The 17,591-nt window shown below is 43.1% G+C and overlaps 1 protein-coding gene across 2 annotated transcripts in view; it reads right to left on the reverse strand.

Moving 5' to 3' along the window:
* Nucleotides 1-4,274, reverse strand: part of itga3b (integrin, alpha 3b) — a 30,605-nt gene extending 26,331 nt beyond the window's left edge. For both annotated transcript variants that reach the window (XM_078937887.1, XM_011487917.4), the window contains exon 1: nucleotides 3,538-4,274. In XM_078937887.1, coding sequence (XP_078794013.1) covers nucleotides 3,538-3,710 — 173 coding nt within the window. In that variant the 5' untranslated portion in view covers nucleotides 3,711-4,274. The remainder of the gene's footprint in view (nucleotides 1-3,537) is intronic.
* Nucleotides 4,275-17,591: the final 13,317 nt, after the last annotated feature.

A 17,591-nucleotide genomic window follows, 5' to 3' on the forward strand; every position in this document is an offset into this window, starting at 1 on the left:
ACAAAGCAATGGGGCTGGTAAATTTGTATACCACTGCAAATAGTGGAGGGGCACTCAGCAAATGAAACATCAGACTTTCATTGCCTCAGGTCTCTGCAGTCAGACAGAGATGAGCTAAAGAAGCAAATGCATTTCAGCTCAGATTAAATATTCATCTGTCAAAGAAATTAAACTACCTTCTCAGCTCACAGATGTTTTTTAGCCTAAAGCGAGCAAACGTTTGAACAATCAGCTTAAAGTTTTGATCCTTTAGAGGTTTGTCTCTTTCTTAGTGCTCCTGTGACCATCATTCTGACTTCTGTCTTGTCTCAACCTGAAACCTGGCAGCTTGTGACTACGCACAGAAGAGTAATACATTCCAAGCATGCCATGGGGTCAGGGGACTGGAAGAGCCAATAGGTGATGACCAGCTGACTGCCCAGAGCCTCCTCCCTGCCAAAGCAGAGAACAAAAAAGCTCTCTAAGGAGAAGAAGAACCTCTGAGACATCTAAAGGGTAATTTGAAGGCAGATGGGGAGAACAAATTGGCCTCAGGTAGAGATTCCTTACATGCAATCGTATCTCAACATGTTGACTCTCTAATGGACATGCAAACTACCTGGGAATGACACTTTAAAATTCAGCAACGTAATTTTTCTTTATCTTTAAGCCCAAATTGGGAAAACTGGCTTAAAAGGGTGAAAGAAAAACACTGAAATGGCCACATAGCCACAGTCATGGGGTTTGTCTGTCTTATTTGTTGACCAAAAAATAGACACCTATGTTACATGTTACGACTGGTTCTGTCAAGGTTTCACATTGCTGAAATTTCTGCAGTGCAGTCTGTTTAAGTGAAAGACAATTCTATCATCTTTGAGGTTCACAGGACAGATTTGGAGCCAAAAGACAATGAAAAGAAGACAAACTGGACAGCAAGAAGCTCTGCAATGGACTGTCCACGATGCTCTACTTTCACCCTGAAGAAGCAAGGATAGGCCCCAGCAATCCCCGCCACCCTACACAGGATAAAGGGGGAACAAGACCACTTCGCTGAAATGGTCACAGATTGCTCAGATTAAAGACCCACTCTGACAAAAATAGTGTTTTTGGTGGTTTTAACGTGTGGTTGTGGCATTTTGCTGATAATGGAAGACATATATGAAGAAATTACAAGCTTAAAAACGGATAACTACGTTTTTTTTTTTTATTGAATCAAGAGAAGACGAAAAAATGCAGTTTGAAAAACTTTGTCGCTGTAACGTAGAACCTACAATCGGCAGGCCACAAGCTTCCTGCTCAGCTCCATTCAGATGCATCCACTTGTTGACAAACAGATCCACATTTGTCTTTGTTTTCCTCGCCTGAGCTGGCATCCGTTTAAAAAACGTTTGGCTGGATAGCTCTGATATTGCTCGCCACTTTTGTTACTTGTTAGGTTGGGGTTGTGAGGGGCAGTAAGCTAGCGGGAGAGCATGTAAACATGACTTGCTCCGCGCCAGCAGTCCCGACCACATAGAACCTATGTGCTGCAAAACAACAATTCTTTAGACTTTGGCTAAAAACTGATGAATCATATCAAAAGAAAATCAACGCTTTTACAAGAAATCAAAAGAGGATGGGGGTGTCTTTAGAAAACACGCAACCGGGGCCTATCAGTTAAGACAATTCTGAGAGGACTATATGTTAAATGGAAAATCCAGGACATAAATCTTTTCCCAGATGCTCATCTTGAGAATTATTTGAAACACTAAATGTGCGAGAGGGATATGCATGAGTTAGCACTGAGTCAAGTCCTGCTGAAACCCTCCACCTTTTCTGCTTGAATGCCAGATTGTTTTTTCATCTTTGAACAGAATTCTTTCAGTTTGCTCCAGAAATGAAATGAAACAGAGTTTAAGCCCAAGTGGACAATTGTACTTTTACCAGACAGCATTTCACATTTTCCTGCAACCTGCTCAAATGGTCCAGAGTAAATGTTTAATTTCTTGTAGAAGACAAATTAGGTTTCATTTAATATGTTCAGGAATACTGCCATAAAAGCAATCTAATGCATTTTGGACCGAAAATTCAAATGTTATAGATGAAAAACAATCATAGCTAGAGAGCAGATTCATTTAGTTTTTATGAAAAGCAGATTTAGATAGTCTACTGATAATACTGAAATTTAGAATTACCATCAGTATAGTCTCTAGCTCATGCCTGACCTCTTTAAATAAATCTGTAATCTACCTCTGAGTTATAATAGGAACTAAGTTTAAACTGTTCTGCTTATCTGCCTTGAGCACAAATTTAATCCTCTTCATGGCTTGGAAAATCTGTTAAGATGTACCGCAGGAAAAGTTGTTTGTTAACACAACATTTGAAGTTGACCAGTCATGACCAGTTCATGCAGCAGGGGAGTGACAGCAGGGGTCCATGTGGAGAAGAAGAAAAATGCTGCGCTTGAGTTTCTGATATTTCATAAATGAATCACAGTTATCCTTTGCAACATACTTGTGGCACTTTGCAGCGGACAGTGCGTTGAGACCAACTGACAGGACAGAGGAAGTGAGCCGTGGTTTACAATTTCTTCCTGCATTGCTCTTCAAAGCAGAGATAAGAGCGAGTTCTGAGCGTGCTGTGTGATCATGGATGCAGAAGGATAGAGAGGCCACTGTAATTGGCAGTGTGAAATCCTATACCAAACAGAGATACAGTTTGAGGAGCTTTCATTAGACATGCTGTAAAGGAAGTCTGGGCACATTTGGCAACATTCACATCCTCCAGCATCAATGAAACTAAGTTTTTGCATTAATCCTTCAGACAAAGAAAATAATATTTGGCGTTTACAAATGTTTTAGGCCAGAAGGAAAGAAAACCTACAATTTGCTTTAAAAATCATCTATGCACCTTTGAACCAAACAGCCTGAAAATAAACCTTAAATGTTTCCATTGTTTTTCTCCAGGAGGCACATGAAGGACATTCAGTTTAATAATTTTCTAGTACATTTTTGGAGTATTACACTGTTGTCCCAAAAACTGTTTTATGTTTTCCAGCTTTTTCAAATGAAACTCATGAAATATTCAAACTCCTTTGGTTATTTTTCCGATGTTTTTTTTCCTTAACCCCAAAAAAATCATTAGAAGTGGAAACTGGTCAGTGTTTTTGCTTTTGTGCTCCCTGTTGCGCCTAGTAATACTCTATAAACCTACTTATCTGTAGGTGTTCTACAGTTTTTGTACTCTTATCTGATAAACTAAGCTCACCTGGAAATTCAGTTTATTGATTTGCTCCTTTTATTCGCCTATGGCTGATTCAAATGCTCTCCAATGGTTCAAATCTGAACATGTCTTTATCTAGATGACATTTTCCTGCTCTGTTCTGCAAGTTGTTGCTTTCCAAGGTGAGATCCTGAAAGACCCAGCAGGGAAACGTGACAGGTGTGGAACACGGCGACTTTTTGCGCACCCACGGACTCACAAGTGCTCGTTTTATTGTGAGCGTGCGCGGAACACCATCCACCTGTGAATAGAGAAGGAAATGGGGCATTTCTCTAACATGCGCAACAAAGTACTTACAGGTGCTGTCTGGAGCCCACCGTCTGCTCGTGCAAGGCCACCGAGAATCCAAACAAGCTGCCTTTGGTTTCCCCCTCTTTGATCACAGGGAAGCGTTGATCGAGGTTAAATCCGCGGCAGGTTTGCGTCCTGTAAACGGCCAGGAAAGCGCACAGCCACAGTTTGGCAGACATGTTCGAATCTGCTCTCCGCGCAGTGAGCAGGTCCACGCGCAGCTGCCTGCTCCTCTGTCTGTGTGAGCGCGTCCGTCTGCGTCTCCCTCCAACAGGTAGGCTGCTGCCTCACACGGATCTCCACATGCAGAGCCGCTTTTTCTCCGCGCGAACCTGCGTGACACTGCCGAGGCGCCGGGGCTGGCCTCCCTGTCTCCCCCTGCTGTCCTCCTCCTGCCTTCCACACCCTGCTCGAACAAGTGCAACTTCTACCTTCCCAAACCACTTCACACGTGTGAAAAATCCCCTTCCCATATACGTTTTTGCGTTAAAAAAAAACCCACCTGACAGTAGGCAATTCTATCCAAACTTCAGTTTTTGGTGCGTAATCGGTGTGGGAGGCAGCCTCTCACATGAGCACCCTTGTGACAAGGCTACCTCAAACTTGTGGCTTCCAATAGGCTGTTCATTAAACCTTTAATCCCCTTAACCAGTCTCTTTAAAGTAATTTTTTCTTCTCTTGGACCTCCGCTGTCCAACCCTGTTAGTTTTCCCTCCATCCATGTGGAATCCTTGCTCATGCCCACTTTTGGATGCACTCTCTCACCCAGAAGTAATCACCTCTTCACCGGAGGTGAAATGTGGTCTGTTGGGGGTTGTAGTTTACTCAGGTTACCAGGTTTTCACTTTTTCTTGAAGAATTTGTGCCTCCAAAGGTGGAAACTATCATGTTTCAAGATCCTTTCTGCTTTCGGGCTTAACTCATTGTCACCGTCTGTGCTGCCTACAGCTTATATGAAAAAAAAATTCTCACATTTATTGAAAAAGCCCCCAAAGGACTTAATTTATTGATGGGTAATCACCGGTGTTTTGAAACGAAACACTCCACAGTTCATTCTTAAGCCGTCTGTTTGCATTTTCACTGTGTGTAATGCGTGAATGCCTATCTTCCCAAAGGTGGGTGCACGCCAGCCCACTATGTGCACTGTAAACATCCTGTTGAGGTTGTGGTGTTGGCATTACACACAGCAGTGTGATCTTTAAATTGAAGAGCCATGTCAAATGTCATGAGAAGGACTTTAGCTGTCAAAGAAACACACCAAACTATAAGTGCTATTATTGTGGTCTAGTAAAAATTCTGTGGGACTGAGTCAGATTCTTGTCATGTTTGGGGTCTCAGACACAGTGTTTCAAAGACCCACTCTAATAAAAATTGCGTTTTTGGTGTTTTTTTTTTACATGTTCTTGTTGCACTGTTCTGATGATGCAGGACATGTAGAAAGTAAATTAGACCTAAAATAGGATTTCTGAGTATTTCTTATTGACTCTCAGACGGGGGCCGGTTTAGCTCGTGCTGGTTTGCGGCACCTTCCGTCCGTGAAACCAGGGTTCATATCCGGTTGGATTGAGAGGGTTGCGTCAGGAAGGGCATCCAGCAAAAAACAATTGCCAAGTTAACCATGTGACTCATCCTCGAGGGAGGGTTGTTTTGCTGTGGTGACCCCTGATGGGAGAAGCCAAAAGTGAAAGAAGACATCGATTCTCAGACAAAAAGATCCATCATTTTCCTTGTCTGAGTTGGCATCTGGCTCAAACCTGCACGGCTGGATTCTCAGACAAATAGATCCATTATTTTCCTTGTCTGAGTTGGCATCTGGCTCAAACCTGTATGGCTGGATAACTACGATCTTGCTCACCATTTTTGTTGTACTGCTAATGTTAGGATGGGCGTATTAGTGGTTGTAAGCTAGCTGTAGAGAGTATAAGGATAGGTATGATGGGAAATGAATGAAGGCTCACTCTGCGCCAATCATCCTGCCCACAACTCAGAGGAAAATTTATAATTTCTAACTCCTGCTGATCTGCAGAAACTATGGCAGAATCCAAATGACTCCCCTACCCCTCTGGCTCCTCTCTATTGCTCCAGTTGTAAGTGCATTTGAAGCTGTAGTGGAGTCCGAAAAAGGTTTTTTTTTGGAGAATTTAAAAAAAAAAATTTTTAATTGAAATATAATCATTACAAAACTCTTGCAGACATTTTGGAAGGAGAAGTAGCGACTTAGGGCTGGCTATCACTCTGCCGGTAGTGTGATCTGCGTTGTGCTGTGGCAAGGAGAGGAAACCCATTTTTTCAAGTGGGTGTGCTCTGAATCACACCCACATGCTTAAATTTAAGTATTGAGTTTTGCTTGACCTTTTAAAGTGATAAAACTAAAGTTGTAATGTATTTTGCGAGTGATGGCAGCTACGCGCTAACGTAGATGACCAGCGGCTATTGATGATTGATGATGTCATCGAGCGATAATAACGAAGTTGAAGACGCTATTTTTCCCATATCCTTCCACTTGGAGGGATAAATGTATGGCTTGGGAGAAGCCCAAGGGATAGGGAAACAATTCGGATTTGGCCTATGTCCTCGAAAACGACACAGGTTTTTTGGTTTTGTCTAAAAATGGCATAATCATAATTACAAGACGATTAGAGTGGGACTTTAATGAAGCTGAGATATAAATTATCTTCCAGTCAACATTTTCTTGTTTTTCATTTAAAAAAAATAAAAGGGGACAAGTCTAATTGACATAGGGCTGAATTTCCTCTGAGGTCCAGCGAGCTGCAGCAGAGCCTGTTGAATCTGGAGCTTGTCTGTAAGCCAACACCAGGACGAGGATTCGAACGCAGTAGAGTCCCCACAATCCTTTAACCCATGCAGCTCACACGGAATGTAATTTGCAATCTATCTTATGGCTTCCTGTTTCTTCCTCATCAATCTGACCGCAATCTCCTCCCCCACATCCTTTGACCTCCACCCCCCCTCAAAAAAACCCTCCCCCTCTTAATAACTTTCAATTTGTCTCTCAGACTTAGAATATCCTCTTAATTGGGCCGACAGAGTCAACAGACTTAAAACATCGTCCTACTGCTGACTTGTGGTTTGTCCAGTGGCTCCACAGAGTCCTCTGAGGGCATCCTTTGAAAAAGTGCTGGGGCCTGATGGGCCGGGGTGGGTGAGTGGAAGCTTTGTGGACTTACTGATGTGAATGCGTGATAATGAAAAATGGACTGTAGAATGCCTTTGAGAGAGCAGTGCGAATGCGCAGTCCATCAATGCGTTCCCAGAACAGTCTCATCACAGTCTTCCTGACCTCACTTTGTGTTCTGCATTCACAGTCGGGCAGAATTCACAACGTAAGGACAGAAAAACCACAAGAACTATCTACATGCAGTCTGATTAGCACTCTGGGCTCCTCGGGATGAATTTCAATGACTAATAATCTAGTAAAAATACAGATGAGGACATTGGTTGAATATGAAGCACAGCACGCCCTCACACCGTGTCCTCGCTGCACATTGACAGCTGAGCCGCTGGTTGCCATGGCACTGGGAGTTGCTATGAAGCCAGTGTTCTAGGGATTGGTAATGTCTGAGGAGGACAATATGGAGGGTTAATACTCCAGCCAGGTCCCTCGTTGGGTTAAAATCGCTTTAAATCACAGGATTAAACCAGATGCAGAGTTATTTCACAAAAGAAACCTGTGTAAACTGTTACATGTAAACACAAAAAGCATTATAAACAGATTCAAATAGGATTTTTTCCTCCACTTTTGCAGGAAAGTTCATCAATGTTTTTATACAACAAATAATCAAGGACAAACGTTTCTGCATAAAAAAATCATATTCACTGTTTTTGAGTGTTTGTCAAAGAAGTTTTAAAAAAACCCTGCAAAGCTCATTTCTCAAGCATGGTTACTTCATTTATAGCCCATTGGACAAACATTTAAATACCAACTCCTATAAAAAATGTGGTTTTCAGTATTGTCAACATGTTCTTTTCTGATTAAGAGTGACATCTTTACGACTTTATACATCTGTCTTTATTTTCCTCGTCCGTGTTAGCATCTGGTTCAAAATTATACGATTGGATAGCTCTAATATTACTTGCCCTTTTTGTTGCACCAGTAATGATAGGTTGGAGGTGTGAATGTAAGCTAGTGGAAGAGCCCGTAAGCAGATAGGTCATGGGAAGAGGAGCAGGCTCGCTCCGCGCCAAAAGTCCCGCCCACAACTCAGAGATGAATTTCAACGAACTCCTGCCGCTCCTCAGAGAATATGATCTAGAAAATAACAGTTTTTTTAATTTTTATTTTGGCTAAAAACGGCAGAATTAAAATTCAGAGACCACTGAGAACACTTTGAAAATAAATCAAAACATGATCAGTGTGGCACTATTTTTCAAGAGTTTGCAATACTTAAACTAAAATCACCAAGATAAATACTGTTTAGGTCACAAAGTTAACTAAAAAAATGGAGGCTTAAACAACAACAAACAACAAAACAATCATGTTCTTCTGGATCCGTGTTATGGAACATGTGGACACCTGAGTTTTACTGTTGAGTCAAACACTTTGCTGGGAAATCAAGGACGTTCTTGCAAACAGAAAAACATGTTTTCTTCCTGAAAGGACTCACTCCATGTCAGCATCCAGGTTTGGATCATGTCTGCAGCGTGAATGAAGCAGGGCAGAAGCTGTGGACCCACGCGAGGCCTCACTGTTTTCAGAGTCTCGACTTTGTGCCTGGGTGCAGGAATGTGTGGCCCGGGGAGGAAGGCGTGGCTCCTGCTGCACCTGCTTTCAGACTGTGTGTTAGGAGACAAAGAAGTGGAAATTTCATAAAGTATTGCACCAGCACAGCTTGATAGCAGAGAAAGCATTAGAAACAACACACCTTACTGCCTTTTTCTGAATTTAAATTGTATTTTCAAAAAATAATACATTTCTTTGCTTTTTTTAGAGACTAACTTTCCCGTTACATGAGACTCAGCTGTAAATCACTATTAGTCACTAGCTTACTGTAATATATCTACACATAAGATAAGTGTTGCTCAACATCCAAGAGATGTTGAGCAACACAATGAAAATGTGGCAGAAGTTCTCTTTTACAATATGTTGTTCCCAATGAAACCTCACGAAGGATGAAGATCGTAGACAAAAAGTAGTTTATTTAAATAAACTACAAACATACTTCGTCTTTGCTAAAAGTGAGGCATTATACTTGAAGTTTACCTTTTATACATTATCGAAACATAAAATGTGCCAATTCTGAAGAAGTATTCTGATAGTATACGTCCTACATTACACATACACGGCCTAAAGCAGACATGTCTAAGGTCCAGTGCCTGGGGGTCAAATTCAGCCGACATTCAAAGTTCTTCTGTCATGAAATCAATAATAACAATTCTAAGAACTGTGTGTGTATGATTTCTTTATTGTGAGTGACTAAAATTTCATCATAAACCGTTGTAAAGCTGCAGCAACACTCTCACGGGAACCTTCTGTGATGTCAAACTCTAAATGAAGTGAACAGATTTATTTCTCTGATCAAAACAACAATGTTTTATACTTCTGGATAAGATTTGTGTTACTTTCCGTTTCACACGATTTACACTTAAACTTTACAGTGAACATTTATTTTTTTTTTTTTTTTTTTTTTTTAACTTGTCCTGTCCAACAGCTGGGCAGACAGATGAGAGCTGAGGGCCTCTTGTGTTGGACATATTTTGCTTTAACAAGAGGGGTTATTAATCTTCAGACAAACCAAAGGTATGTCTGAATAAACCCCTTTTGTAATTGAGGCCAAACTTTATTAATTTCAATCATGTCTGAAAATCTTTGGTGTTGGACCGGACGGAAAAGGAAAGAGGGGAAGAAGAGAGAGGGACGCTAGAGAGAGGGGGGTAGGGGGGTGATAATAGGAGGGGAAGGGGGATAAGACCATGAAGCAGCATACAGCAACAAGTTTACTGGTTGTTAATCATTATGGTAAGGTTCAAATGCAGTACAAAAAGGGCGGGGCCCGTCCACACACACACTCAAATGTTATAAACACACCTGCTAGCTGCAAAAATGTCCACATGTCGACATGTACACAAAACAGATAGTGTTCACACACGCATACTTATGCCTTAAAACCAACTAGTGTGAAATCTTTCAGTCATTCAGTCATGCAAACTGTTAGTGCAAAGGTGAGCTAACACCAGTGCTCAGGTGAGTGTTTATGTTCTTCTAAAATGGATGGTGGAACGTGAAAAGAAGGAGGGAGAGTGCCCAGCCATCCCCACCCCAAGACCCCCACCGCAGCAGCAGCGGCAGCCGGAATCCCCCCAACGCCACACGGGAACCGGCAGGGAACAACCGCCGCCCGGGCGACCAAGCCCGCCACCCAGGCCAGGGCCAGCAGGGCCGCCGCAAGGCCCCCAGAGCCAGAGGCCAGGGAGGCACGGAGGGAAAGAGAGCGCCGCCCCAGCCCAACCAGGAGAGCAGCCCCCCCCGCCGCGCCGGGAGAACCCAACGCAGGGCCCCACCGGAGAAGGACGCCCACAGCCCCAAACGAGCACCCCACCACCACCCAGGAGTTCCGGGCATCCCCCCGCCCCAACCCCAGGTACGAGCCAGGACCCCCAAGGGAGACCCGCTCCGCACTCCAGGCAGCCATCCGCCCGGCCCACGGTTGGTCCAGGGAGGAGCGAGGCAGGGGGCCCGCCGCCCCTGCCCAGGAGGGGGGAACCCCGGGGAAAAAAAGAGGGCCCACAAGGGGTGTTGTAAATATGGCCCGACCAGGCTCGGCCACAGTTGGAAATTTGGCGGGGCCCAGCACTCAGGAGCAAGGACCAAAACCCACCCCCCAGGGACCAGACACCCCCGGCTCAAATGTAATGTGAACCCCCCCACCCCGCGGAGAGAGCACCGCCGGGCCCAGGAAGCCGGCACCCCGGGGACACGGCCGCCATTGCAAAGGGGCCCGTACCCCCCACCAGGGAAGAGGCAGGGGACATACGGACCCAGGTCCCACCTTCCTTGCAAAATGTGTGTGCGTGTATGTGTGTTTGAGAGGGTGTGTGTGTGCATGTGTGTGTGTTTATGTTGGGATGTATATATTGAGGGGGGAGGGGTGTGTGTACTAAGGGGGGTGCAGTTAAAATTGGCGGGTAGGCCACTAAGGGGACATCTCCTGATTACTCACAGTGACGTCCCCTCACCCTCCCCACCAAGGGGCCCTAAATGTCTAAGGTGCGGTTAAAATTGGCGGGTAGGGTGCTAGGAGGACATCCGCTGCTTGCTGGCAGTGATGTCCAAGCACCCCCCCTACCAAGGGCCCTACATGTCTAAGGTGCAAATAAAACCGAAAGAGGGGGGGGCCCACTCCATACGGCAACCATAGGAGGGGGGCCACTGCCTAGTAAACCCCCCCCCAAGGCTCATCGCAGGCTAAGCCCCCCACCCCCTCACCCTATTATGAGGTTATATGAGGAAGGGGACAGCTGATAGACTGTCCCCCGGTGGTCAAACAGCTGCCCCCCCCCCCCCCCCAGCAAGGGGGCCAGGCCCACCCAGCCCAGGGGCCCCACCCCCGGAGGCGCCGACACCCCAGGCCCAGCACCACCACCCCACACAGAGAGAGAGGAGCCAGAAAGCGCTGGCCCCCCCGGGAGCAAGCCCTGGCCCACACCCCCAAATGCCGGCCCTAGAAGAGCTCTGGTCAGGCCTTGACGGGACCGAGGCAGCCAACCGGCCGGGGAAACCGCCGATGGCCTCAGCGGAGACCCCGACCCGTCAACCCCCCCTGCCCCGTACCAATAGTGCCCCCCCCCCTCCCCCAGAATGCCCCCCCACAGGACAGGGCCGACAAGAACCGCCACCCCACCCCCCCCCAGACCCCGCAGCCGAAGCAGATGACACCCAGAGCGACCGGGGGCCCCAAGAGGGTTGTCCCGTCCCGCCCCAGAGCCAGGGAAGGGCCGATCCCAGCCCCAGGTGTAGATGGGAAGCCCATCCAGCGCCGCTGGGCCCCCCCCCGAGCAGCGCCCCCCGCCAACCCCCCCCAGCACAGGCAAAGGGACCACCCCCCCAAGCCAAGCCAGACCACCACCCCACCCCCCCACCACGCACCCCCACACCCAAGCCCAGAGGACCACGCAGCGCCCCAGCCCGCCCCACCCAGGCGCCGAACCCGACCCCCCGACCAACGGAGCCCCCACCACCCCCCGCCAGGCACCGGAGGCCCCGGCCCACGGCAGAAGGGCAAGGAGCAGCGACGACCAGGCCCCCCCCACCCCCTAAGTCACGGAGTTAGCTATGGGAGACCAGAGAGACCGAATTCTTTCAAAGTTACTTGAACTTTGGGCTGACATTTTTTCCAAGCTGATATGATCAAGCAGCAGATTTCTGTGTTGAGTTATATTTATATTTTTTTTGCTTTTCCAATTTATTAAAATAGTTTTTTTAGCAATGCAAAGAGTTATGAAAATGATAGAGCCTAATCCTCCTTCTACATCGATGGCACTCATGTCACCAAGCACACAAAGTGACGGTGAAGCTGTGATTGAAACCTTAAGCCAGACTGATAGATCGGCACATACCTGCCGCCAGAGAGCCTGGACAGGCGTGCAGAACCATAGTGCATGCATGTAATTGTCGGGTAGATTACTGTCACAGTGCTGACAAATGTCTGAGTTACTGAGACCCATCTTGAACATCCTCTGTCCAGTGTAGTAAATTCTGTGAAGAGTTTCGAAATGGATTAGCTGCAGATTTGGACTTCTTGTCATTTTAAAGGTGTTTAGACAAAGTTCTGACCAAAAACTTTCATCTGTGCTGATGCTCAAATCCGCATCCCATTTTGTTGTCGGAAGTGAAATATTGTTATCTAAATTGCATAAAAGTTTGTATATTTTGGAGAGAGTTTTATTCATTGAGAAATTGATCAGAGTGGTAACTACATCTGGTAGCTTTAAATCGTCTCTGTATTTAAACTTTTTAGTAATAATTGATTTAAGTTGCTGATATTCCAAGAAGTTATATATTCCATGTTTGTCTTGATGTTCCTGGGGAGTTATGAATCTTCTATAAATAATTATGTGCTCTAGTTGTTTTATGCCCCCTGCTTGCCAAGCTGGGAAGTGGATAATTTTTTTGTTTATGAGGATGTCTGGGTTGTTCCAGATGGGTGTCATTTTGCACGGTTGAATTGATGATTTTGATATTTTGAGAAATTCCCACCAGGCTGTTAAAGTGGCATTTATATTAATACTTTTGAAACAATCCTGTTTTTTAACTATTTGGCTAATAAATGGAAGATCTGACAGGTTGATCTTTCCACATACCGCCTGTTCCAAGTCTAACCATGAGTTAGTTTCTGGATTATTTTTTAACCATTTTAAGATGTATTGTAATCTATTTGCAATAAAGTAATTGTGGAAGTTAGGTAATTCTAATCCTCCACAGCTTTTTGCAGATTTTAAAGTTTTTAGACTAATTCTTGCAGGTTTATTGTTCCATAGAAAGCTTGATATGGATGAGTCTAATGTTTTGAACCATTTTAATGGCGGTTGTGTGGGAATCATTGAGAAGAGATAATTAACTTTGGGTAAGATTTTCATTTTAACCGTGGCTACCTTGCCCATAAGGGACAAAGGCAGGTTGGTCCAGCGTGTTAGATCGTCCTGTATGTTTTTCAGTAATGGGGTGTAGTTTAGCTGCACCAGTTCTGATATTTTGGGGGAAAAATAAATACCTAGATATTTTATATTGCCTGATTTAACTGGTATTGTGAGTCCTTGCTCCGCATTACTGTTCAGTGGTAATAATAATAGTCTGATATAGAAGAGAATTCATTAATGATTGTTGCCGTTTCATTTACAGAATGTATATTACTTAAAAACAGTAATATGTCATCTGCATAGAGATTAATTTTATGATGGCTGTGTTTGGTTTTAATTCCTTTAATACTCTCATTCTGTCTTATTGCTGCAGCTAGAGGCTCGATAAATATTGCAAAAAGAGAGGGGGAGAGTGGGCAACCCTGTCTAGTTCCTCTTCCAAGAAAAAACCTGTTGGAAGTCTGTTTATTAGTTCTAACTGATGCATTGGGGTTGTGATATAATATTTTGATCCAATTGATGAATGATTCTCCAAACCCAAACTTATGGAGGGCAGCAATGAGGAACTTCCAGTTTACTCTATCAAAGGCTTTTTCAGCATCCAGTGATAGTATAGTCATTTCCTGGTTTTTGATGGTGGCAAAGTCTATTATGTTAACGAGTCTGCGGACATTGTCATCCGAGTGTCTGCCTTTGATGAATCCAGTTTGATCAAAGTCAATTATCTGAGGAGTGACTTTTTCTATTCTCTGTGCTAGTGCTTTGCAGATAATTTTTACATCTGCATTAATTAAAGAAATGGGGCGATAGCTTGAAGGACTCGTGGGGTCTTTGTCTGGTTTTAGAAGAAGGATAATGTTGTCAGAGTTCATGTTAGGTGGTAAAGATTGGCTTTCATTGATAAATTTTACCGTTTTATAAAACGTTGGTGCCAGTTGTTCCCAGAATTCCTTATAAAACTCTGCAGGAAAGCCGTCGGGTCCTGGTGCTTTGCTGTTAGGCATAAGTAACAGAGCTTCATGAAGCTCAGACAACGAGAGCGGAGAGTCTAAATTTGTGATTTGATCTTCGTTTAACTTGGGCAGGTTTACATTGTTGAGAAATGAGTTGATGCTTTGTTCTGATGGATTGATCTGTGGAGTGTATAAGTTTTGATAAAAGTCTTTAAACGCATTATTAATTTTTACCGGGTCATGGGTGACATTCCCTGTTTGGTCCATAATAGAAGTGATTGTTGATTTTTCTTTATTAATTTTAAGCTGATTAGCTAGAAATTTGCCAGATTTATTTGAGTTTTCATATCTTTCCAGTCGAAGCCTTTGTATCTGGAATTGTGTTTGTTTATTGATGATGTCATTTAACTGCAGCTTTAAATTTTTACAGTGAACATTTAATGTTAACAAAACTTTTTTCCACAGAAATTTTCTTCATTTTATTTCTGGTCTTCAAATATGAAATTAACTGTAATTTAGGTAAAAATGTATTTAGAAATAGTTCTTTTCTATGTGAAGAAAAGAAAAGTACAATAAAAATAAGTAAAGTAAAATAACATATTCATGAAAGAGTTTATTTGCATTTAGAAGGGTTCAAAGAATGTAGGCTGACCCTCACACATTTTAACCTCATCAAACCTGGCTGTCTTTGCAAAAAGTTTGAAAACCTCTGGTCCATAGTATACTTGCTACACTCACACACAAGTATATTTAATAAAAAAACTTTTAAGTGGACTACTTTTTGCTAAGGGGTAAAGCCGAGCAACTCAATTACACAATCAAAAAGCTTAATAGGCCTGACATGATTTTGAACTTTGCAGATGAGATTGTACTCAAACCCTGCCTTAATATATGCACAGAAATATCCACCATGACAGTAAAACAAAAAATATTCAAGTGGTATATAAAGCTAAAAGTAATGAAGACACAATCCTATTTAATTCTTTTTTATAGCTCAAGCTATCCTCTGCTCTTTTTATGATCACTTGTGTCTTCTGTGCACGTGAATTGATAACTTCAGACTTTTTGTCTGAAAAGCTGGAAACCCCATCTTGATTTTGTTTATTACAATAAAAGTCCAATATTGTGCATAGGTTAAATTTAGTGCACTTTTTTTCACCAGACTATATTAAGACACCCTTTTTATGTATATTTTTTACAACAAAACTACTTTTACACAACAACCTCACACTTTTTTTGACTGCACTCTATGCTCTGTAGTTACTTTTTTTTGTAATTATTTACTAAACGTTTGCAACACAGGTTTTAATTACCTGCTTGTGTTGCCATGGACAAAAGCGACGGCTTCAAGTATGTTACAAAAACCTCCCACTTTTTTTTTTTTTTTTTACCTGATATGAAAACATGTCTGGAACAAAAACTGTATTCATTCTGCTTTGATTTCATGCAATGAAGAGCTTTAGTGTGCACTCATTCAAAATGATGCATGATACCTGTTGTGTACAAATCCAAAGACTTCTAAGCTCTTAATGTTTCAAGATCCGACTCCTTAGAGCCAAAGTACCGAATCATTTTTGTAAATGAGGCCTTTTCAATTACAGGAATTCAAAAACACATCAAGCTCTTCTCATTCAAAGCTTTTATGTAAAGCTGCAGGATTTCTAAAATGGTTAATCATTAAAAAGGAGTCGTGGAAAGTTGCATTCCTTTCTCTGCCAGCAGTGACTTTTGTTAGAGTGAACAATTCTGTGTGGAGGAGTGAGAAGCATATTTCGGAGGAGGATGGGTCAGGTCTGGCAACACAACTTGAAGACTTATAACCTTGGGAACCCAGCTTAAAAATATAAACCTGCAGTGGAAATACCTGAAATTGTCAATTAATGGTAAAAATGTGTCAATGTGTCAAACTGTTTTTTAATGTGTCAAAGTAACTTTTATCCATTAATAATGACATTTTAACCTTCGAGCATTTCCCATGAAACATTAACTCTGTGAGTTTAACAGAAGCACATCTGATCCCAGAATCTAAAATTCCATTTTTCAGATATCCTGTGTAATATAGAGATGATGTCTCGGCTACAATATAAGACAGGATGATAATCTCGCTTTCCACATTTATATAATCACATTGTTACCAGTCTCGCAGTTCTTCACCATAGATAATAGGTAAATACATGGAGCAGCAAATCTGAAGAATGATGCTGGAAGCGAGCTTAATGTAATTCTACGGACAGAGCACTGAGTAATGACACAATCTTGAGGGTAAATGCAGTAAAGCCGACTGATGCTACCTCTGCGCCACGCTGCTTTTTCTGGCCGCTGCGCTGACGCTGGCTGCTTTGATTTATAGCGTTTCTCGTAAAGTGTCTTTTGTGTGTGTTCAGTACAGAGGCTGCCGGTTTCATCTCTCCCACTTCACTGGTTATCCCTCAGAAATCCTATAAAAGTCCTTACTCTTCCCACTTTAATGTCTTATTTTTTGACAGCAGTCATGGTTTGCTCACTTTTTATTTCGGACCCTCAACGAAACTGATTTTTCTCTTTCTGTTTGGTGATTTTTTAACATGTTCTTGTAACACTTATGTCATAATTGACCACAAGCTCCCTCTTTTCTGATGAATCCATTTGTAGACAACTAGAAACGTTGGGGCAGGCTTGCTCCATGCCAAATACCTCGCCCACAACTCAGACAAATTTCTAATAAACTACTGCCACTCTGCAGAAACTATGTCCTAGAAAATGGCACAGATTTTTTGATAAAATCATAATTGAGAGACGACTGGGAATGCTTTTCTAACAGATCAAAGATGATTTGAGTGGGACTTTAACTCGTAGACGATGCATTTTTTTTAGTGAATTGAGTCACTTTTACTTGTACAATGCTTTGCATTTTGTTTGAAAATATTGAATTGCACTTTTTCTGCTTATTTAAATACTCTATACCAGTATGTGAAGCCACTCCATCCCTCTCTGCTGTGCGTGTGAATACAGTGCTTGGCCTTTTGTTTCCCCCTAACAAGTGGACCAGGACTATGTAGACCTGCAGATTTGCCACTCAACTGAATGACCCTCTTAGATCATTAAAACTCCATTCATTAGTGAGGTACGCTGAGAGGGGGAAACAGAGAGGCCTGTCTTTTTGGGGAGGCGGGGGGCAGGGACCTGTCCTACAAACACTGTGGGTGGTAACAGTCGCCAAATGTGGCACTAAAGATTTTTCAAAGTTAAAGCCACCATGGATGATATGGAACAGAAGGCAGCACAACTAAAAGCTTTTCAAGCGGATGAGCATTGTGAGCAACGCTTGGTTTGAACTTTGAGAAGGTAGACGTTTGAACTTGAAGCTGGAGATGAGCAACTTTGGTGGGGTTTCTGCCTGTGAGGAACAAAAACGGAGCCTGAACGGAAACTCCCAACCATTGCCGTGCTCAGACTTGCCTTAAAAATGACATCTCTCCATGCTGTGCTAACAACCCACCAAATAAGTAGGTGGAAGTCTTACACAAGGCTTTT

The sequence above is a fragment of the Oryzias latipes genome, chromosome 19 (assembly GCF_053564925.1).
Source record: "Oryzias latipes strain Hd-rR chromosome 19, Olatipes_Hd-rR_3.1".
Lineage (NCBI taxonomy): Eukaryota > Metazoa > Chordata > Actinopteri > Beloniformes > Adrianichthyidae > Oryzias > Oryzias latipes.